Below are 23,211 nucleotides of genomic sequence, written 5' to 3' on the forward strand. Positions count from 1 at the left end.
ATTTCCTCTATGATCTTAGCTACTGCTTGTTTCTGCCTGGAAGACGATTTCAGATATAAATGCACACACAGTGTGAGCGTGCAGCATTCATCCTTCTGGGAGCTGACTACAATTCCTGGTTTGTGTCTACTGCTTCTGTTATAATAGCCTATTTTTTTCCTGGCACTGCCCTTTCTGGAGAAAGAATGTATTTCACACATGAAGTTTTTATCCACTACTTTGTGATATCTTAAGCCATCTGTGCACCCCGAGTAGATTTAAAGCAGGGGAAAAAAAATCCCCAGAAGAGCTTTTCTCTTTTGACCCTTGATGATCCGTGCTGAAGAGGTGTGCTGTGAGGAGCAGGTTTTGCTGGTGGTAGTTGTCATCTCCCTAAATTGGTAAGGCAAAGTCTGTCTCATTTCCTATCGTATCTTTTTCTGTGACTACACCGAAACTGAGGTTGATAAAGCATTTATTTTTTAGTTATTTATTCATTTATTTTGCTGAGAAGTTCTTCCTAATCTTTTTTTTCTTAATCCCTGGTGCTTTGGGGCTCAACAGAATCTCAACGAAGACTTTGGCAAATAGTTCCTAGAGAAGATGAAACTTTGCTTTTTAGGTCTGCCAGCACACAGTCTCTGGAAAGGTACTGGGTGTACAGGTTAACCCTTTCCTTTTTGAAGAAAAACTGCTTTTGGGGAGTAATGGAGTCCATTTGTTGTTTGAGCTCACCTGAAAATACTGCTCTGCTAATTTTGCAAGTTAATTTCTTTCTGGCACTGAAGCCAGCATAGAAGTGCTTTTGCCCAGACAACAGGGATTGGCTGTAGCAGCTGCTCCCCAGGTGGAAGGAACATTGTGGCTGTCTCCAATTCCTTATATTCTTAAAAAAGGAAGAATCAGCAGTGAGTGCAGCTGTCTGTCCTCAGGAAGGCAGATAGAGATGAAGCATAAAAAACTTGTAACAGCTCCACGTCTAAACAAAATAATCCCAGTGGGCCATAGAGAGTCGGAGATAATGAAGAAAGGCAGCTTGGGATTCTTCATGGTGACTTCAACACTGAAATGCCAAGAGAGATGTTTCTATGTCCTTGTTAGTTCCACTCATGCTGGATGCTCACCAGACTTGCTGTTGATTCCAGTGTGACCACGTATCCCAGATTCAGAACACCGAAGACTTACAGAGGCATATGCTGAGAATCAGCAGTTTGCATTTGGCAAGATGAGGGAAAGAAAGTTTGGGAAGTAGGTTGCTCTGGTTCCTCGCTGTATGAAATCCTCAGTTACAACACTACTGCCTTTTTATTCAGAACAAACACGCAAAGGGAAGGAATCCAGTTAGGGTCCTGATCATCTCTTTGCGGATGAAGGGAAATTGTATTGTCTCAAGTGAAATACTTGTTTTTCAACATTCAGAGCCTGCCTTTGTGTCTGGTTACATCTTCAGTTAATGAATCTGTTAACTGATTTCTGTTAAGGCTTTACAATCCTTTCTTAGAAGAAGGATTCCTATTGATTTTTGAATCAGGGAGGTAAGTACTAAGAGCTAATCAGCCAGTGATGATAGGAAACTGCTCTCTTGAGAGAGTTGCTCCCTCGTTAGCCATCATCTTTAATTTCTTTGCAGTGAAACTACTAACACAGCTGTGCACCATCCAGCATGGTTACCTCTTTACAAAGCCACTGCAATGTGCCTAATGCTGCCAGGAGCTGAAACGAGCCGTGCAGGCTGTGTCTGAAGGGAGTTGGTCATAACCACCCCTTGATTTGAGGTGTGATGCTGGGTTAGAAAGGCTACTGTAAAAGCACATCTTCACAGTGTTTTGGGTAAGAACTTCAGCTATTAGTCTGTGCTTGTGTGAATGGAGAAACTGTAAATTCACACAGGCTGTAAGAGGTACTGCTTGCCATTTGCATGTGCAATGACTCGTCTTCCTTAACCAATTCCTTGGCTGCACTTTCAGTATTTAATGGAAAGAATGAATTTATATTTCAGGAAGCCATTGAAGGTGACACAGCAGGATTGAATATGTGTTCTTGTTTCTTTGTGGTTGCCAATGGATCGGTACGTGTTCATAAAGGTGCTTCTACTTCAGCTTTTCCTTCTCCCTCAAAGTATCCTGGAAAGTAATAAGTCAGGGTCAGGAATCACTGCTGTCTCATGAGCTAATTAGCAGTGGTAGATCTAACTGTACAAGTAATTAAAATATTCACCCTACTATTTTTATCAGTCATTCACATATTCTTTTCTTTGACTCGTAATTCCACGGGACTTATATATATATTGATTTGTTGTCTTCTATTGCACATAAAGTTTTAGCATTGTGGGGAAATGCTGAAAAGGTTACTGATGGCAAAGCCAAACAGGCAGCATTGCATCACTCTGCTGCCAAGTTTGAAAATTAACCAGTGACTGGATTAACAGATGTTTTGTACGTATCCTTCGTTAATGAAAGCTAGCTAATGAGGATAACGCTTTAATTCCTTCTGCCTTCAACTCTTCCCTTACTCTGCAAGAAGATGCAGTTTGTGCCTTCTAGCTAGGAATTGTTTTTCCTCTAACGAGACAGTTTGTATTGAGGTCAGAAGGTACTGTTCTGTTATCACAAGACCTGAGCTATGCCAGGAGAGGTTGGATTTCCTGAATTAACTTGCTTCTACGTAAAGAAAAAAGTCAAAATTCATTCTTCATCTGTAAAGCTGCCATTGAGAACTGACTGTGACCTATGGAAACTTCTAGCAATTAAATATCCTTCCTAATAAAAATGTCATAGATCACTTACAATGTAAGCAATGAGTTTTTCCAGCTTGATACAGTAGATCTGAATTTCAGGTGGAGCTGCTCCTTCACTTGATCTTTCTTTGCCCAACCTGTTCATTAACTGATGGACTCCTCACAGCTGAGTCTTGGTGCAACAAGCTGCACATGTGTGCTAGCACAAACACTTTAAGAATAAGTTCACAGGTGCAGGCATGCAAAATTACTTGTGTGCAGTGCAGACAAGCCATAGCTTTTTCCCATGCTGTGCATCTAACACTTTACTGAATTTGTTGTCACCATTCCCAGCAGCCAGCACAGCCTTCCAACGCAAGGCACGTTTTGTGCCTCCATCACAACTTGCCCGGTCCTGCTGGAAGCACCAAAGGCGGCCCCTTGCTGTTCCTTGCCTCTGGGGAGCTGGGCTGAGAGGCAGCAGCCTGGCTGAGCTCAGCTGTGAGCTGACGTGTGGCACCATGCTGAGAGCTATTTATCTTTTGGGAGCAGTGACTCACGGCGAGTGCTCGGGGACTGCGCCTTGCAGCCCGCCTTGCCACCTTTCGTACAGTTTAGTACAGTTATAAAATAGGTTTTAAAACCCTTTTGTACTTTTAGAAAGTTCACAACTGTACAATTCAGTTGGCAGTGCACTGACATTGTATGTACCTGTCCTCCAAATCATAGTATGTGGGTAAGGTGGTGAGCTGGGCTTGCATCTCTAACACACATCCTTTATTGTAGATTTTTGTTAGGCTGTGCCAGTACCTAAATCTAGTCAGCATATTAGATGGATGAATGTTTTTGTGGGGAAAGGGCTGTGAGGAAAGTCAAACACTTGTGTACAAAGACAAACCTGTCTGCAGCCTGGTACTCCGAGCAGAGCAGGCTGTGTGCATTTGTGTATCTTGGGCTGTATAGCAAGAAGTCTGAGCGCTAAAGCCAGGTTTCCATGGTGAAATAATTCCTAGCTATTAAAGCACAGTTCTACTCTGAAAAGCAACTCTGTGCAAGCTACGTTGTGAAATCTCACATTTACGAGGCCAGGAGGCTTCCAAATCAAATTCGCTCAGAGAAATAGAAAAGATACCTTTGCAGTTTGGCAGCTCTGTAGTTTGGGTTGGAAGATAACGAGGAGTGTCTTCAGTGCTTTGTGTGCTGAACTCCCTCCCTGCAAAGGTGTACTGAAATGTACTGCGTGTGCTCTTCTGGGAAGATAACAGGGTTGCATCAGAATAACCAGAGGGAGCAGTTGCTGCCAGAACTTGCATTTAATCATAATGCAGAAGTCAAAAGTTTTAAGTGTATTCCAATGGAAGATTGCAGGCAAGCAAGTAGCAAAAAAAATAAAAATAAAAATCACTGCTGAAGTTGATCGATATGTCTTAAAGCACATGGGCAGTAGATACATTAATGAAGAAGCTTCCATGTTTTTACTGCAGTACATTTTTTCTCACTTTGCAAAATCTAAAAACTTCAAGAGATACAGGGATATTTTGTTGTTGCTAATTGGATGGGTTTTGGTTTTTCCTTGTTCATGTAAACGGGTTTTTTTTTGTCTCCAGAATTTCAAATCGTATTGTAAAGCTATTCTGAATGTTGTAACTTGCATTCAAATTTGGGTGCAAATTACTCATTCTCTTTCTTTCATACTCATGGTTCTTTTTCACAGCTCCCTCTGCAGCATACAGTATCTACCTTTGTCTGCTCTCAACTGAGAGCCCCTTTCCTCCTTTGCCTGTGTGTTCTAATTGCAGAAACTGTATCTGTGCTGTAGGTCTTTGCCTCAGGTGGAGATATTGGTCCAGTATAACACACACACACACACACACACACACACACACACACACAGCTATTTATCTCTGCTGCCTTTAAAAGGACGTAACTGATCAAGATATAAATCTTCATATATGCAGATTTCTGTGGTTAGGGGAGATGAATCCTATTCCAGTAGGAATAGGATTGATATCTATGTATATATACATAGCAAACCCCACCGTGGATGGTTAAGGCAAATTTGTGTTGCTACAATAGGAATGACCTTCTCCTCTATGAGGGAAAAATGGTATGGTAGCATCCTGGTGGCTTTGAAGTGTGTGCCTGGGAACTAGAATGAGACAAACCCCAGAACACAGGGCTCCAGCTTGAGTTTGCAGCTGAAGAATTTCAGAAAGTGCCGGGCAGAGATGCTGTTGGAGAGCTGCCCTGTGGAATTTCACAGCACAGCCTCTCCTCTCCCTTTGTGCCCCATTTGCTCTCAAGGTCTGCTCTGAAAGTACCCTCCTGGGAGCGAGTTGCCGCAGCAGGGGAAAACACCCTGAGAGATGCATTTCCAAGCAGGTTTTTGCTCCGTTTTGCTCAGGTTTGGATTTGCTTTGTCAGCCAGCTGGAGCTCACCCGCGGTTGGAGGGTTACAAACAAGAAGAAAACACCCCAGTTCTGTCACAGGCTGAGGGCTCTGGCACCTATGACGCAGTGTTCTGCTGTATGGTTGGTTCTAAGCATTGGTTACGTTAATTGTTGCAACACTCTGAATCTGTGACCTACTGCATCTCTTACAACAGTCCTAATTTGGCTCTGTAAAGCTCTTGAGTATAAACATTAGGGAAGATTTGTCTTTTTACTGTCCTAATCCTCGGATTACCAAAACCCTGGACTGTACTGAATCACTTAGGACAAGAATTTTGCTGAGACTTTGCTTTGGCATCTCCTGGTTTGGCTCTGTGATGAGAGCATTTTTGTGTGTAAAAGTAGAAGAAATAGTTCAAAATGAGTGGGATAAGATCACTTTCTGTCCTTCCTTCTAAATTGCATCCCTTGGTCCCAGAAGTAATCTGCACTTGAACCCTGCATGGTGCTGGGGCTCCATTCCCATCAGCCCCACCTATTGGCTGGAGAAGAGCTGGACCCGTGTGAGGGTCCTGCATCCAGGAGGCCCTCCTCAAAGGCAGATGGAGAGCACTGGTCCAGCCTCTGCTCTGGGAGGAGTTCTGGCAGGTATACCTGCAGAAGAAAGGAAACTCTAGTCCAGCGTGTTTTTACCACAAGAATGCACTCTGTGCATTTTTGTAGTATTAACCAAATTGTTTGCAAGCCTGGCCATGCCTCTGTATTCCTTCTTCCCAGGGTTGCATTAAAGAGAGAACAGGGAAGCCTGAGCAGAAGGGAAGGAGCAGCAGCAGTATCTACCATCAGCAAGGACCTGAACGTCCCTGTGCTGGATTTCAGAAGGCAGTTACCATGTGGCTGCTACGCTATGATGGGCAAACAGGGCTGACACCAGGGGTTAGCAGGCAAAGGGTGCAGGAGAGAGAGGTGTGAGGTGGGTGGGGATTCCTCCATAAATAAGGGAAAAGCCTCATGTCCTGGAGACAGTGCTGCAGGTGCCCTGTGTTCTCCTTGCTTTGCCAACAGCACCAGCTGGAACTTAGTTTGACCCTACAGAATTGTTGAGGGCTTTCTGCTGAGAAGCAGCGTTATAAAATAATGTTATGGCATTTGTCATCCTTAACATGCCTGCCATGCCTTGGCACCGACTGTTTTCAGCGCAGCATCCGGAGGCTAAGCAAAGATTCCCTTTTAAGGCAAAGAGCCACTATGAGAATCCAGGAGAAAAAGTTTCCCTGGCATGTAGGGCACATTCTTCTTTCCTCCTCCCCTTAAATAAACTATTAGTAACTTTTAAAAACAGAACAAAAATGAAGAAGCAGGACCAGAAATGCTGCCAAAGACATTTTATCCTGCACAGCCTCCTTGGAGCTGCACCGTACCCCAGCCCTGGAACTGACCCAGGGCAGGAGCTGGGAGGAGTGGAGCTGAGGTCACAGGGGTCTGTCAGAGAACCTGGGGTGGGAGGAAGCGCAGACAGTCTGAAAATGCAGTCTCTCTCCTTCCTCAAGCCCTGGAGAGACGGTCTGACCACAGCAATCCATGAACAATTGTGCTGCGTGATGCAGTGGGTTTGGGCCTGCATTCTAATACCTTACACGGTCTCCCTTCCCATGCTGATGTTTTTCTCCTTCCCAACCCTGAGTTGTGTACGTGTGCACTCAGGCTTTGTGGTTGGGTGTGCTGGCATGTGGCACTTTGGGCTAAAGGCTGAGCACTGCCCTTGGTTAAAGCAGCATGTGGGGGCTGCACAGAGCTCCCCAGACAGTTTCTGAACGTGCGTAGTTCTAAAGGCAAAGAGAAATGCACGTATCCTCTCCTTTCCAACTACGCTTCTGTTACAAAGGAGGCTAATTCCGATTTTCTTGCGTCCTGTACAAATAAATAAAGATGTTGAATTCTCAAAGGGTGATTTTAAGGTAACTGCAGCCTTTAAGCCTTCAGTCCTTGCACCTATCAGAGGGGAAAAGACTGGAGACCGGTGTTGGAAATAAGGATGGCCAAGGTAGGAAAATGGACAGCATTTGTGGCTGTGGTGTAAAAGCTGGTGTAGCCTGCTGCTTTGTTGTTCCTGGTGGGTGCTGGTTGCTGGGAATCAACTCTTCACTCATAAAACTGTTTCCTTCCTGCTGTGAATAGGTTCAAGGCTCCCACAGTTACGCAGAACATTCTTATCCAGAAATTAAGCGATAACTTCTTTCCCGTAAAACATCGTGGGGAAAAGAAGAGAAGTAAACTTTGAGCAGTCAGCCTGCTTTTCCTTATGAAGCGCGTGGATGGCTGAGAGCTTTGGTTTTCTCCTCTTTGCGAAGGGGGAGCACGTTAGTGGAAAAGAGCTTGTATATTCAGGTTTCTAACTTCTGTATGTTGTGTTTCTTCTTCTGTTCCACCCGGCTGCCGTGATTCCTTACACCAAGAAAGGAAAAAGGGAAAAACTGCCATGAAAATACAACTAAATTTGAATTGCAGCCCCACGTTCACTGCAAAATAGAAAAACCTGGAATTGGTCGTAAGGATTGGCCTAAAAGATACTGTTAAAAGGTTGGCTTACTGCCTCTCTAATTCTGTGTTGGCTTGTGTTTTAGGAGGCTAACCCCCAGCCTCAGATTACCAAGAAAGTAGGTTTGGCAAGAGTACTTTGTCATACTTGGGCTGTGGAGGCTATTTTAAAACTTGACATTTCAAAAAGAAAAGAAAAGAAGTACAGGATGAAAATCAAAGGCAAAGGTAGTTTCTGCTAACTTGGTAAGTATAGAGGTACCCCTGGGTGAGGTGTAACGTGGTGTTGCTGTTGGAGATTGTACGTTCTCACAAGTCTGCTTTCCACAAAGATGCTGCAGCTGGTATTGCAGCATTTCAACCCTCACACTTTATGGCTTGTGAAAATGCAGATTGTAAGCACAAACTGGGCACTTGAGAGTAATCCCTGTGGCCCCATTAACCCTGGCCCTAGGGTTGGAAGTAGATGATTTCTAAGGTCTCTTGCAACCAAAGCCATTCTGTGATTTTATAACATCTTATTTTGTTTTTTATCTTCCTTAGAACAGCATTCTCCTTTTGTGCCACACTTGCATGCATTCCTATGGACCTTGGGCTCTCACTCTGTTCTCACCAGCACTGAGTCTGTCACAACTACGTTGTCACAGCTGGGAAGCACTGGGAAGCAAATTCAGCTGGGATTCCTAGATTGATACCAGTCTACCTGGAGTAATAAATTGCATCGATTATGTAAAAAAACATTAGCCACTAAATAAGTCTCTTCATTGTGCAATTATCTTTGACTGTTTGATCCTTGCAGACTTGAGGTGGTTTGTGCATCTTGAAGTTTGCAAGCAGGGAGACATTTGCTATGTAAAGCTTGCTGGACCTGTTCTCTTGATTCTTCTAATGGAAATCAGCATATCTGAGACCTGACTGGAACCTGAAATTGGTGCAAGATCCAGAGGGTCCAAAGTGGCTGGGGTTTGGTCTGCAGCTCTGGCTCCTCACTGCAGTGGGGTTTTGTTGTTGTTTTAAGCTTATCCTTCCAAAGCTACTCCTGTGTGTGGTGCTTGCTTCTGGAAACAAGCAAACAAAAACGCCTCCCAGCCTTCAGTATGCCGCGTAAAAAGGCTACAGCAAGACAGTGGTTGTAGCAGAGTCCTGAATAGGTAGAGATGATTTTAAAATGCACGGTCAGTTCAGTTAACCACTGTTATCTCTTCTGAGGTCAAACTTGTATTAAATAGGGCTCATGTGACCAAAACGTTGGATGCCTGGTACGATTCCTAAGTGATGTGAGCTCAGTCAGGCTGGGGAGCATTTCCACACTGGTCCATGTGGTGTCCCTGACCTGTGTTCAGCTAAATCAGACTGCTTCCCACATGCTTCAGTCAAACAAATCGTATCGGTTAAAATTGAACCACATCTTTGGTATTTGCATCATTAATAAACTTTTTTTTAAACTGGCGTTTATGCTTGAATCTTAACAAGGCAGTTAGCCCAGGAAGATGATGGTGGCCCAGCAGCTCTGTTGCTCACTAGAGTTTTCTTACACGTCTCTTGCTCCAGTGAGATCCAGGCGGGTTTCCAGCTGCTGTGTTCTCTCAGGTGAACACAAGGCTGAGTATGGAAGCCCAATGAACGTACTCAGGCTGGAGCTGGTTTGCTTAACCTTCTGTTATGATGCTTCACGTGCATGACCTCTCTTTTACCATCTCTTTTCCTTCTCTGGATCTTCTTCCTGGATGTAACTTGGCCCATGGCATCATATAGGAGTGCCTAAAACCAAACAAAGCCAAACCTATCCTGAGACTTATCTGAAGAATGAATTAGCACTCTGGTTTACCTGTCAGTAAAAACTGCTGAGTGCTACCTTTCCTTGGCTTCCATGAAGATGTTCTTTCCATAATTAAAAGACAAGAACCCATGGTAAAGTTTTGATCTGACCTTGACAGACGTCCCCATAGTGCAGTGCTGCACTGGGGGTACATTGATCTGGCATACAAGTGCTGAGACGTGCTCAGCAGAATTCTTACTGTTCACAACGACAGGGGTAAACACAGATCAGGGCTTTTGCTGGCTTTAGGATGTGGGGTTTTTTTGGTTTTTTGGTTTTTTTTTTTAGGATACTGCCCTTCTTGTGGTCTTATGACATTGAGTTCCATTTTCCAGTAAATAGACTACAGGTGATGGATTTGGGTGTTTCCTGAGTAGAACAATGCAACTCTACTGTTTTTGACACATTTCCTTTCATTGAAAGCAGGATGAATGAACTGTTTCTGAACGTGCTGCTTTATGTTTGCTGCTGTAGTGTTCCCTTATAAGGGTGTTTGGGACAGCTCAGAAATAGCAACGTGTCATTTTTTGTATTTGTATGCTTTAAAACAAAAAGTTGAAGAAGGCCTTTTGAATTTAAACACTTTGCAGCACGCAACAAAGAGTAACAGTTGCTTCTCTATGTGCGTTTGGAGTTGGTTTCAGGTAGATGGAGGTTTCTTATAAGCCATTGAAACAGTGCTGCACTTGCAGGGAAAGAAGAGCAGAAAGAAGCTAAGTTGTTAACTTTGTGCTTTTTAATAAATGTCTGAGCTTTGGTTTAACACTGCTGTCACTCGTTGGCTCTTGATCACGTCGTCAGCTGTTCTCTATACTGTTGTATGCTCCAGCTTTCTACATCTGCAAAGAAAGTGCTTTAGTATTGACTGTTATTGATAGCTTCTAAGCTAAACCAATGGTTTTGCAACCCAGACTGAGCATGACTCAATTAATGCTAGAAAGTCTGATACAACCACAGCCCTGCCTGAGGAAAGATGTGCAGTCCGCTTCGAAACTTGGCATTCTTAGAACTGGGGTATATTTTTGTTTGTAGTTACAGCGTTTGCACCATGTATTATCCCAACCAAACTGCACACAGGTCATGAAAATCTGATCGTGGAAACAAATCCTATGGTCTTGCTCTAATGTTTAGCAGCTGCTGGAAGTTAAAAAGAAGTTGGTGCTGCAGATGGTGCTTTGACATTCAGGTTTCAGCAGCGTGAATTAAAACCCTTTCGTATCAGTTGCTGCAGGTTTTGTGATGGTACCTGTGAGACGGGTTCCTTCTTAAAGTGAGGCAGAGCTTTGGAAAGGGGCAGGGCATGGGTTCCTCCAGGAAGCTTCTGTTTGAAATGATCCAGTTCCAGACTGAGGCAGTTGTGGAAAGACTTACCATCTGTTGAAAGATGCAAAGTGGCTGCACGTACTAATCCAGCAAAGAAGCGACGTTTGTGTGGAAATGAGCTTGGCTGCGTTTGGGGCCTTTTTTCTGGTACAAGGACTGCTCATAATTGTTTGTGTTAGCAAACTTGTGGGAAATACCCAGCATTGCATTTTTGTTTCTTTCCTTGAAATGGCAAGAAGATGCCAAAGTGAGAATGAGGTAAACGCAATGCTCTTCTCTTCACTGCAAGGCTGCCTCAGTCTGCTGCATCCAGCTTCCTCCCGTGGTTTCCCTCTGCATCTTGGCTCCATGGCAGACTGTCTGTGACTTCTCTGTCTCTCTCTTCCCTCCTCTTCCCTCCTCTTCCTCTTTGCTGACGTGGCACAGCCCTGACGCAGGGCTCTTGGTTTAAGTATCCTGAAGTGCAGCAAAGGCACGCAGACTGTTCTATCCACACTGCTTCTCTTCTCCCAAGTGGTCAATGTGGTTTCCCAAACCACTCTTTTAAACTGAAAGGATATTCTGCCTGACTGTTACGCAATTGTAACTCTCATTTCTTTACAAAATCAACTTATCCATGAACATCTGAATCCTGCTCCTTTCCCCGACCAACCAGTTGAAAAAAACTCAAGGTGTGCATTCTGGATAGACATTAATAATGTCTCTCCAGAGGTCCAACTGGTACGAAGGTGCTACTTGGAGCACATCAGGCTTGGTTTCTGCAGTGTAGGAGCAAGGCAGCTTATGTTTGGAATTAGGCAAATTCGTGCCCTCGAGTGCTTTTTATTAGCTCAGGGCCAAATGCATAGCATCAAGTGGATTTATGCTGCTTACTGTCAGGGTGAGGTAGTTTCAAGACTTAATAAGGTAGTCCTGCAAAAGGAACAGGACAAACGTGTTGTGTCATATAAAGTCAGGTCACAGATTAGCAAACAATAATCTGTTCTTTCTTGTTGTTGTGTTTTCCTTGGGTATGATTTCAAGTTCTCTGAAAACCTGAAGCCTTGCACCCAGGCACAAGTGAAGTACATCTTCCATACCTTCTTTAAATACCTCCAAGGCCCTTCTGCAATTCTTTCATGGATGCTTCTTTCTTATCTCCAGGTCACTTCTACGTGATGAGGTTCAAAAGCAATCTTGCAAATATAAGGGTTTGAAGACAAGAATGCATAGCTGAGAACCAGGATCTGCCAGTTTAAGTAACTCCTCTGTGTTAAAAGCATTCTGCTTTGAAATGTCTGACTTCAAGTGTCCTAGGACATCCCTTTGGGCTGCAGCTGTGTGAATTAGTCCAGATTGCTTCATTAAATCAACCTAAGGGATATATATCTTGTAGGCTTCATTTTGATTGGTATGTGCTGCTGTGGAAAAAGGAGATGACAGAAAATGTGAAAGAAAAGCAGCTACACGCTAAACTGGTCATCTGAAGTAGTGCTTTTAGTTTATTCTCCTACTGGATGTGTAATCCTTAAAAAGATGTTTGTGTCACAGGTGTGTCTTCTCTAACTGACATTATTCATGAACATGTAGGAATACAGGGCAACCATCTTTTCTATACTGGAGATCTCCTGTGGTTGTTCCTACCCATCCATGACATGAAAATCCATTGTGAGAGTGTGCGTATCGTGCTGCTGTTGTAAGCTTTCCTCCATGATGGCATTCCTTTCTCATCTTGAAGTCACTCTGGTAGGTAAGGAGAAATGCAACAAGGCTTAATGAAAGTTGTAGGTGGTGAATAGCGACAGTTCCTGGTGGCTGAGTTGTAGAAAGTTATGGCGTGCCTCTGCCCACTTAGTGCAGTGTTGAAGGTGGGGACCATGAGTCGCTCTGAAGACAGGTTTAGAGCCCATAGGGAGAGAAATCCAAATAACCGTATGTTCTTTGGGAAAAGCACTGACCTGTGAAACACCATTCCAGGGAAGATGTGCAACTCGGTCATAAAGCAAAAATCAAGAGTGTATTTTGGAGACGTATTTGGAAGATTTCTTTTTTTAAGCGTGCTAAGAGCCAGAATCAAGACAGTTTCCTTGGGATGGGATCCAGGCATGTTTCAAAAGCAAACTTAATGCACTCATCTGCAAAGGTGGACTTGTCGTGGCTTTGCATGTCCTTAAGAACCCACTCTTTAACCAAGAAGACCTGGCACTGAAAAATCCCAGCATCTCTTTGATGTGTGCGATAGTGCATACCAAGCATGGCCCTACTGCAACTTGTCCCCCACCATTAAAAAGAGCTTCTGTTTCCAGTTAGGTGGAATTTTTAATTGTAGAAGCACGTGGATATGCAGTTGTTTGACCACATATAGCTTAAAAAAACCCAAAGGGTTGGCCCACTGACTTTGCTCAAATGTCCGTCCTGAACTCCCATCCCAGGAATTCTGGTTGTGTTCAGTCTGGTTTGAGGGTGTTAAAAACAGAGTGGGAGGAAAACTCTGACAATTTCAGCAAACACTTGAGAAACAGGAGATCAAAAGTCACAGTACTCCATGGAAATCAATGTATGCTATGGGATGCTGTTAGTCTGCTTTTGTAGATCCTCATGAGGCTTCTTTCATGACACAGCTCTGCTAGTAGCTGTTTGCAGTGGATTTTAAAGGATTTCCAGGTATTTTTGTATTTGTCACTGCTCCTGGAATCACCATTGCTCACTTCCAAAGGATGCGTGGAACCTGAGAATGGGATGGAGTACCGAGTAATGCTGTAGCTTTGAATAAGCAGTGCCACAACGTTGTCTGGAAGGAGCATGTTCCCAAGTGGGAGCCATCTTCCTGCAACAGCCTGCTTTTACTGCAGGTGGCATTACTGTGATGCAGCAGGTCGGCAGCGCGCTCGCATCAGCGCATCTCCTTTGGGCGCAGCACCGTTTTGCTGTCACAGCTGTTCACAGGTACAGACCAGCTGTTACTCTCCCAAATAACTTGCAGTCTGAACTGACAGAAAGGCAATGGAGTTGCAAATGCTCAGTCTGAAGTTTTTCACACCGTACAGAATTTTCCCAGTAACTTGAAAAAAGTGACTGAATTCAATGCGCTTTCTCAAAAACTACTTTTTGCTTTATTTAGAAAGTTAGGCTGAGGGGAGAGGAAGCAGGAGAAACAGTATAAACACAAATGCAGGAGTTTGGATAAACAGACTTCTTTCAGGTTTCTTCAGCTGTTCACCAGCAGTGAAGGTAACCCATCTTCTTTTTCATGTCTTGCAGGAAATCCAAGGGAAAGCCAAATGGTAAAAAGCCAGCGCCGGAAGAAAAGAAACTTTACCTAGAGCCAGAATACACAAAATCCAGAATTACCGACTTTGAATTTAAGGAGCTGGTGATGTTACCACGAGAAATAGACCTCAACGAGTGGCTCGCCAGCAACAGTGAGTATTTTGATCACACAGCCCTCGAGATTGCTGTCCACACCCAAGCAGGCATTCATTCACTCTTTTTTTTTTTCCTTTACTGTTTTCAGCACTTAGAAAAGCACGCAATGACTATTTATGCTCACTGCATAATGCATGTCATTATACCCTGAATAGTAATTAAGCTGTCTTATACAAACCAACTGTGCTCAGCACTGGGGAGGTGGATGCGTTTCTTCCTCCGTGTTACTGTGGCACCAAGGGCATGAAAGTTTCTAACGCTCTTTTGAGGCCCGTCACTTCCCCTTCTGACTTCTCTGCTAAGCGTGCAGCTCAGTGTGTTTCACACTGTTGGCCTTCCAGAAGCATTGTAAAAATTGTAATTTAGTAAGGTTCTTATGAAAGCTGAGTTAACAACCAGAAGTTGAGGAGTCTTTTGGTTAGACGACTTCTCTCCGTTCCATCCAAGCTTTGTTGGAATTAGTGTGAATTGAAACTGCAGTCAGGCTAGGACTCAAAAGATGTGACCAACGACTGCAGTTGAGTGCTGTATCAATGAATCTCAGTTCTGATGCATTTTCTTGTGCTGCTGTGTGTGCCATTCTAACCTGTGGCTGTGACCCAATGTTTTCATTTCCAACGAGATGTGGCAGTAGCAAGAAATTACTTGGATCTGTATTAGAAAAGTTTAGAGTGGCTTATTAAGAAAAAGTGAGGGGGTCCCACAGTTTTAAAATGTTAGTATCTCAGGAGATTTGTTAAAAGTAGCAGTGTACTTGTTTTCATGCTGGTTTTCTCAAGGGAGATACGTCATTAGGACTGTTAATGTTGTTTTGTAGCCACTGTGCATTTTAAGTCTGACTTCAAAAGAATGTAGAAAATTGCTTGCCTTCAGCTTGTAACAGAGCATTCTACTGTAAAGGTGAGGCTGATGACAGAGACACTTTCCAGTCTCGCTGCTTTGTGAGTAATAAGAGCTGATGCATCGTAGTGCTTTCATCTTAAATCAAAACAAGAGCTTTCATTCTCTGTACCTCTTTGTTTTGCAATTCATCATTAGACTCATTTAACTAAATCATGTTTAAGTATGTATGCAAGCTTAAGACGCTGAGGTCACTTAACTTGATCTATTTAAATAATTGTTGGGAGGACAACCGGTGTTTGAAAGTATTTTATTTCTGAACTCCTTTCCTTTGTGTCTGTTTTTCAGCAACAACTTTCTTTCATCACATCAACTTACAATATAGTACAATCTCAGAATTCTGCACAGGAGAGTCGTGTCAGACCATGGCAGTGTGCAATACGTAAGTCAGTATTTACTACTACAGGGTTTCCACAGAGCCTCGGGAGGAGCTTGGGGAAGGAGGCTGGAATTAGGTGGCACGGGGCAAGCAGATCTCTTCGCTCAGTAAGGACACAGCAGCTGGGCATCCTTTTACCTCTTCTCAGTGAAGGGTGGTGTTGTGAAGGAGCAGGAGGACTGGATCTTTGACTGTTTGGAGCTGGTTTTATAAGGTAGGATCAGAGAGGCAAATTACTGTGTGTACAGCCTGCGGGGAGGAGGAGAAGAAAAAAGAGAAAATTTCCTTACTGGTAACACTGCCATAGAAGGCAGGGAAGGATGAATGAGTTGAAAAATATCCGGGAGTGCTTTCTGATAGCTGGAATGCTGGCAGAGCACCAGGCTGCTGATGGTTAACCTCTGGCATGACATGAGCCACTGGTTCTCTGCTGGAACCCCTGGGAGCAGAAGGCACAAGTGGCAGCTTTGCAAAGAGTACAGAAAATGTTTTGGATTGGCACTTTCCCTCTGCAGGACTTGGTACACTTGGTAAGTGTTGACTAGCTGTCGCTTAGAAAGAAGGCTTTGTAGCTGTACTGTATATGGTGAGCATAAGAAACATTTACCATAAACTCCTCTTGATTAGCATGGTCCAACATAATGGAATATGAGATCCCCTTCATTATGAATAAGCCTGTTATTTGGGTGTTGTTTTCTCTCCAGCGCGTGTTCATAGTCTTGTTCTTTCCTCCTTTTGCATCTCCTGGGATTATATAGTTGAGATGGATTTTAAAACCCAAGACTGAGTTAGTTAGTACTGAGCAGTGAGTACATCAAACAAACACCCTAGAGAATGTGTGGAAAAAAGCAGAGCTCTGTATTGTATCCCTAATGAGAATTAGGCAGTGCTTAACAGGAACCCTTGCTTTATGCACTAGGCTATCCTGTTATCTTGTACACTTAAAATTAGTATCAGGCCCTTTCTTTGACAGTGCTCTGAAGAACACAAAGTGCATGGAGGATATTTTTGTGTGTAAAAGTTGAAAAGATAACCGTCTGTAGAGAATGAAAAGCCATATTAGAGGCTTGGGAAGCAGGCTGGAACAGAAAGTAAAAAATCTCTACTGGGCCAGATTTTATCAAAAGTGGATGTGTCTCTCACCGAGAGGTGGTGAGCTGTATAAGAGTGTTTTGTTGATTCTCAATCCCAAACTTTCTCATGTTTGAATTATTAACGTAGTACTGGCTGTTCAAAGAACTCGTCTTAACTGTTAATCTAAAACTGATAGATAGGAAGCAGTGGTTCAGAGGAGGTGGCAGTGCTGCTCTGTTCTGCTGTAGTGAGCCTGTAAGCAGATTATGTTGCAGAATAAAGAAAGGAAGTGCTTCTGTGTGGCTTCAGCTGTATTGTTAGTGGTGAGGACTGATAGCACAATGTTCCTGTTCCTATCCTTTGTTTGGGAAAATGGAAAATTACGCTATTAGGGAATAACAGGAAGCATGTCTACACTTGGGTGAAAACTTGAAACGGTTTGTGTTTAGCAAAATGGTATCCAATTATTTTCCTGTACTTGGAGGCATATGACTGAGGCGCGTTTGCAAACTGCAGGCTTCATATTTTGTTCTTTTATGGAGCGTGGGTTCATCCAGCTCCATGCCTCCATGCAGGTCAGCCTTGAGGGGCCTGTTTATAACTGTTCTCCAAATATCTCCAGTGACAATTCTGCACAGCCCTTACTTGTACGTTCTGCCTTTCCTAGCTGTTCTCATGGATTGTGCAGAAGTGCCACATGGATGCATATTTGTCCATCTCCAGTCAGGACTATGACAAAGCCAGATTTTTCCCCTACTTTTTATTAAAAACAAAAACCTTGCCCTAATGAAGGTTAACAGAGGTGCGTTGTGTTGGAGAAACCACAGCTGATCAGACTTATTGTGCCTCTGGCTATTCTGCAGTATATAAAGCACATCAGTGAAGCATTAGAGCCAGCTGTTGATTAACCTGATAGACCTGGATTTGACCATCTGTAACTGTGATCCGTTTGTTGAGGCAGTTTGGAAATAGGCAGTGCCTACCCATGCTGGGTTGTCACAGAACTCCAGGTTCTGCAAGTAAGGGCTCAGTTTGCCACTTTGTTCAGGGCTGACTTCAGTAATTCAGTACAAAGTTCTGCCTCTTTTTCCTCCAGGATGCTTTCCCTACCCCCTTTCCCTCAGGCTTGGTTTGGGCCTGTTCTGGTGTTACCTAAGCAAAGTGTGTATTAAAGGGTGGAGGTGTCAAATGTGACAGAACGGGGTGCTGGGGAACTGCTTTGCATTGAGGCTTCCTACAGATACTCAATCCTAGGGTTAGAGGATGAGTTGACAAAATAAAAAGGAGTTGTACCTAAACAAATGGGTAAGGGTTGAACTTTGCTCCTGTTATACTTCATTATTTTTGTAATAGGCTTTCTTTCTGCTCAATCCTTTCTTCATTTCTTTCTGCCACTCACAACAGAGCTGCCACCTCCACCCTCTCTCCCTCTATGAAAGCTTAATGTCACCTAAATTTTTACAAATGTAACAAAATCAAAATCTGTACAATGTGAGCACTTTTTGAGAAGTGCCTTTAAATGTCTGTCTTCACTTCCTTTGTGCTTTTCATTTGTTCCCTACCATGGCACTGTGCTGTCACAGTGCCAGCAGTGCAGTGCAGTTTGCTTTCTTGAGCCCTTTGGTGGCCCCAGCCTGGAGAGAACTCAGCATGAGTGGGAGCTGCTTACAGGGCAGTCATGGAATGCCAGGGACACCTCCCTTTTTCTTCAAGATATGTCCAAGTTCTCTTCACAGCACTTCAAACATGAGAAGGACAATTGTAATCAACAGGCCAATCCTTGCTTTTATCCCCTTGGTCTCAGTTCCTTTCTTTTATTATTAGCCAAGACAAAAAGGTTACACGGTGGGATGTTGTAGCAGATTTGTTCAACTTGCATTGTCCTCTCAGTGAACCTGCACAGTTGCCAAACTGTTTCCTTTACCTAAACTCCAGTTATTCAGGTTGGTTTCTCCAGCCTGAGAAAAGTGAGGTGCAGACAGTCCTGTCTGCTCTTCTGCAACAAGCAAGAGTCTCTTGGGTCTTTTAAAACCAAAAATCACTCAGAGAGGTGCTTGGGATTGTGCTTCTCCAGCTTAAAGCTGGACTCGACTAAGGAAACAGATCCAGCTTAGATTTGCTCACTACATTGCATAATTAAGTCTTTATACATGGATTGTATAAATGAAATAAGCAGAGAAGAGTAGAGTCCATGCCTATTTCAGTGCCTGACATAGCTTTTTATGCCTGATGTTTTCATCCTCTTTCTCCCATTTATGCCATTTTGCAGGCAATAACAGAGAGACCAAGCACCACATGCTAAAAATGAGCTGAACTAGTTTTCAGTTGTCTCTCCCCTTTAAGTTTGAGCTTACCTCTGCTCTCTTTCCTCCAGTCTTCATATGGCCTAGCATAGACTAGGTCTACAGTCATCACATATTGCTACTGCCTTCACACCACCAGCCTCAGGTCCCTGATCAATCTTTCTGGGCAGTGACAACACACTGTAAATAAGAGCTTCTCAGTTGCTGTGTAACATTTTTCTTTAATGGCTTCAGAACAATTTTGATGGTCAGTGTGCATAAAACTCCCCTTTCCAAGTGGCACCTACAGGTCCTTGCAGCTCATTGTTGATCAGCCCTGTTAGGCAGAGAAAAAACATTTAATCCCTATCTCTCAAGGGAGAAAAAAAAAATAAAGTATCCAGAGGTGGTTAAACTTCACAACGAAGAAAGAAAAATGTTGCAAAGGAACTGAGAGGAGCAATACAATGTCTTTCTTATCAGTCTCATAATTAAGTAGTCCTGACCTGGAGCTCAGACTGTTCAGAGTAACAGTTCATGTACTGGAACTCAGATAACTCAAATGTTTTACAGATAAAGCAGTGGGCCAAAACCTTTGTTTCTTATCTGTAAAACATTTCTTACTGTGCGTATCTAATGCAGCCAATAGCTGCTTCTGGTCACAGAAGTGCTTTAATTAACCATGATTTAAAGAAACAAAAATAGAGGGAACAAAACTTCAGTGCTTTCTTAGCGTCCAGATTCCTTTCTCGGATGTGTGTAATAGTTACTCAGAGAATGTTTCTGTTCAGTTTTGATAGCTGATCAAGATGATGACGGCTAAGAGATTGAGCTCAGGTTGCTTTTCAGAGCCTCACAATATGCTTATGATGCCATTCCTTTTAAGATCCTACAGAATTATGCTCTGCTGGTACAATCAAATGTTAAATCCAAATGTTACTGGATTTTGGAAACAAAGGAGTTGGATTCTAAGGCACATGCTTAAGAATGTCCAAAAGGGTCGTGACAAGATTCCCCAGATGCTGTTTTGCAGCAGGACTTGTTAAGAACACTTCCAAATACCTCAAAGCTTTTTTCACCCTGGTGTTCTGGAGCCACCTTCTGTCAGCTTAATAATATTACACTACAAGTTTAATTTCTTTGTGTTGTCATACATCAGATCTCCTGTTTATACTTTTTTTTATTTATTAAAGGCAACAACAGTAGGATAGTTATAAGGCACCTTCCTGTGCAGCTTTGTAGGCTGTAGACCCTCAGTCTATCACGGACAGTTATACTGCCTCACCAGGGCAACTCAACTTGGAAACTTGTCAGCAGGATTTTGGGGCTCATTGTTACTTTCCTGTGCTCTGGACTAAATTGATGGGGAGAGGCAAACCTGACTAACAGAAATTCAGGGCTTTTGATGTAGGATGTCCACCTCCTCTGTGGCAGCTACGATTTTATTCAGAAATGCTGCAGTGGTTTTGTATTATTTAGAAACTCACCTCTTAGGAGTTCAGCTGAGGATGCAGGGCGTAACGTGACGCTGTGGGCTCTCTCCACAGACAGTACTACTGGTATGACGAGCGGGGGAAGAAGATCAAATGCACTGCTCCGCAGTACGTCGACTTCGTCATGAGCTCAGTGCAGAAACTTGTGACAGACGAGGACGTCTTTCCAACAAAATACGGTATGCCAGCCTTTGGATAGCTGCTTCCTACGGCTCTTTGGAGGTGCAAAAAAGCAAGGTGAAAGTTGACATGCAGCTTATACGTTCATACCAGGCAGCTTTCACAGTATATTTGTAAGGGGTTATTTTAATTTGGGTTCGTTCCTGCAGTGTCAAAGAATTACACTTCTGGCATACCAATTGGGATGAAGATCTCCCACTCCTTGGCTAATGTTTTGCCACTGGTACAGCTTTTTGTTCCAGGAAGCAGCCTGTGTTCAGAGAACAGTCGCCATGTGGGTATTAAACACAGCGTGTTGCCAGTAAAATTTAACCTTGTTATTAGCATTTCTTTCAGAACCCTGATGCATTAAGTGGGAAATAAATTGCATTGCCAGCAGCATCGCTCCTCTTCCCTGCCTAACGGGGCTTTTTTTCCTCAGATTGTTTAGTCTCCATTCCCTTCCAAAGATTAAATAAGAACAGGATTTTTCAGGCCTGAAAAACAACAGAAAAGTAATTTTCACTCAAATTTGTATCTTACAAGACAGCATTCCCTTCAATTAAGGGAAAAAAGGCTGATACCTGTGGAGCAGAAGTTACTGTAGATAGGCTTAATCAGGAAAAAAAGTAGCTGGCTTCTTAAATCTCTTTACTAGGTATCTGGGGAACTAGGATATTACAATGTTTTTGTGATGGCATTTGCTTAGAAAGAAGGCAGTTCCTACTAAGGTAGCAGCAGATAGGACTGTTATTTTGGTGGGTTTTAATATGCTAATTCAAAAGGGCAACGAGAGCCTTTCATCTAAGTGATCTGTCAGTGTGGCCAAGATGCACTGTAGACCAGTAACACACTTCTTACCACCCATCATGCACAGAATGGCTGCTTTCTATTTTCCTTCTTGCCCCAGTTTCACTGTCAGCATCACAAGCAGTAGTTGTCCAAGAAGTGTCCTACAGTGAGGGCACAGTACTGCTCCAGCAATCGTAATTCAGACTGCACCTGATAGAAGGCATCTGGTAGCCTTCCCTTACTTTTCTATCTGACAGCATTTCAATCATGAAATAAGGGAGGTCTGCCATGTACCTCAGCATCCATTTCATGATCTGTGACTACCAGATGTACTGTGTGTTTCCAGCCAAAAAATTTGCCACTCCTGAACAAATTATTCAAGAACCCCGAATAATCTCTCATCATTTCTTAAAGTAACAAAAAATGTTGTGTTTTAAAGACATTACATTTTCTTCCCGATTTTTAACTTTACAGTTTAAAGTCACAGAACACAGAATCATAGCCTTATCTTTAAATGAAATGCTTCAAACCGTACTTCTTTAAGGTGAGCTATCTGTGCTTACCCAGTTTTGCCAGAATAAATGGTGCTGTGGGACTGGAGGTGACCGGCTGGAACTGCTACGGTGTTTCTGTCTTCCTTTCAGGCAAAGAATTTCCAAACTCGTTTGAGTCCTTAGTGAAGAAGATCTGCAAGTACCTGTTCCACGTGCTGGCCCATATCTACTCCTCACACTTTAAGGAGACTTTGGCACTGGAGCTGCACGGACACTTAAACACGCTCTACACACATTTTATCCTATTCATCAGGGAGTTCAACCTGGTGGACCTTAAAGAGACCACCGTCATGGACGACCTCACGGAGGTCCTGTGCAGCAGCAGCGGGAGCAGCAGTAATGGGAGCGGCAACGGGAGCAGCAACAGCGCAGGAGCACAGAACCACGTGAAGGAGAGATGAGCCTCCTCCAGGATCAAACTAACATTAAAAACAATATTATATATTATGTGTGTATGTGTATGTATACGTTCAGATATACATACAGGCATATACAGCTATGAAAGCTGAAAAAAATTATGCTGCCACCCACAGGACGTGTAGTCATACGGGACTGTATGGAGCTTTGGTTTAATGCGCCACCTGGCGAGAAGTTGCACCAATTTTTATTTTATTTTCTGTCCACTCTTCCTTTTACCTATTCAGGTGGATGGTGAGTGCTGTTTTTAGAGAAGAGCCAAGCCTGAGAGTGGGGCCACTCTTACTTCTTTGTTTTGGTTTGGTTGTTTTGGTTTTTCTTTCTTTGGTCTTGAGTGCAAGCCCTACATCTTCCGAGGATGGGGGTCTTGCCATTTTAAAAATACCTATTATATTATAAGAAGTGACTTTTACTTTGAAGTGGCTTAAAATGCAGATTTATTTGGGTTTTTTGGGGGGCGGGGTGGTTTTCTGGTTTGGTTTTACATAGACTGCCCCTGGCCCCTGCCAAAAGCTTCCCAGTTGAGTGCATCTTGCCCTTTGCTAGCTTGGAATGGGAAGAAACTCCTGGCTTGACTAGAGCAGCAACTAGGGGCTTGCTACGTGTTGAGAGTGGGCATGATTCTCCAGTTGTTACATCTGCTTGGTCACAACATGTGAACGTGCAAGAGGATCCACGAGCCTTTCTGCTTATTGCTCCTACAACATATATGCTCTCTCCCCTGCTCCCTCTGCCTCCTCTTTTTATTTATAAAGATGTGCCTGGGAAAAGAGTAACATCACTGGTCTAAAACCAATGTGCAAGAGCCACCACCACGCGTTTCCCATTGAGTGGAGGCCCGGGGAGGGAGGAGAAGGGCACATTGAGTCCGTCACTGCCTGTGCTAGAAAGATGGCTGTTGGCATAAAATTATATTGTTGGCTTATTTTAGTTCATCTGTTCTATAATAATAAAAACAAATCTATCAGCCATGAGCTTTGTTTTTGTGTT

General features: G+C 43.3%; 1 protein-coding gene and 2 long non-coding RNA genes across 6 annotated transcripts in view; 2 read left to right on the top strand and 1 right to left on the bottom strand.

Moving 5' to 3' along the window:
* The window catches only part of MOB2 (MOB kinase activator 2), a 110,723-nt gene extending 87,533 nt beyond the window's left edge, over nt 1-23,190 (top strand). For all 4 annotated transcript variants that reach the window (XM_052696781.1, XM_052696780.1, XM_052696779.1 and 1 more), the window contains exons 2-5: nt 14,007-14,167; nt 15,360-15,453; nt 20,354-20,478; nt 21,895-23,190. In XM_052696781.1, coding sequence (XP_052552741.1) covers nt 14,007-14,167; nt 15,360-15,453; nt 20,354-20,478; nt 21,895-22,205 — 691 coding nt within the window. In that variant the 3' untranslated portion in view covers nt 22,206-23,190. The remainder of the gene's footprint in view (nt 1-14,006; nt 14,168-15,359; nt 15,454-20,353; nt 20,479-21,894) is intronic.
* LOC128087341 (uncharacterized) lies at nt 15,700-21,954 on the bottom strand. Its single transcript, XR_008209797.1, has 4 exons — nt 21,814-21,954; nt 20,294-20,955; nt 18,879-19,143; nt 15,700-16,194 (listed from the first exon to the last, which is right to left on the bottom strand). It is a non-coding gene; the product is annotated as an uncharacterized LOC128087341 (long non-coding RNA).
* Nucleotides 16,192-18,677, top strand: LOC128087340 (uncharacterized). The gene is made up of 2 exons (XR_008209796.1): nt 16,192-17,326; nt 17,360-18,677. It is a non-coding gene; the product is annotated as an uncharacterized LOC128087340 (long non-coding RNA).
* Nucleotides 23,191-23,211: the final 21 nt, after the last annotated feature.

The sequence above is a fragment of the Tympanuchus pallidicinctus genome, unplaced genomic scaffold (assembly GCF_026119805.1).
Source record: "Tympanuchus pallidicinctus isolate F22 unplaced genomic scaffold, pur_lepc_1.0 scaffold3, whole genome shotgun sequence".
NCBI lineage: Eukaryota > Metazoa > Chordata > Aves > Galliformes > Phasianidae > Tympanuchus > Tympanuchus pallidicinctus.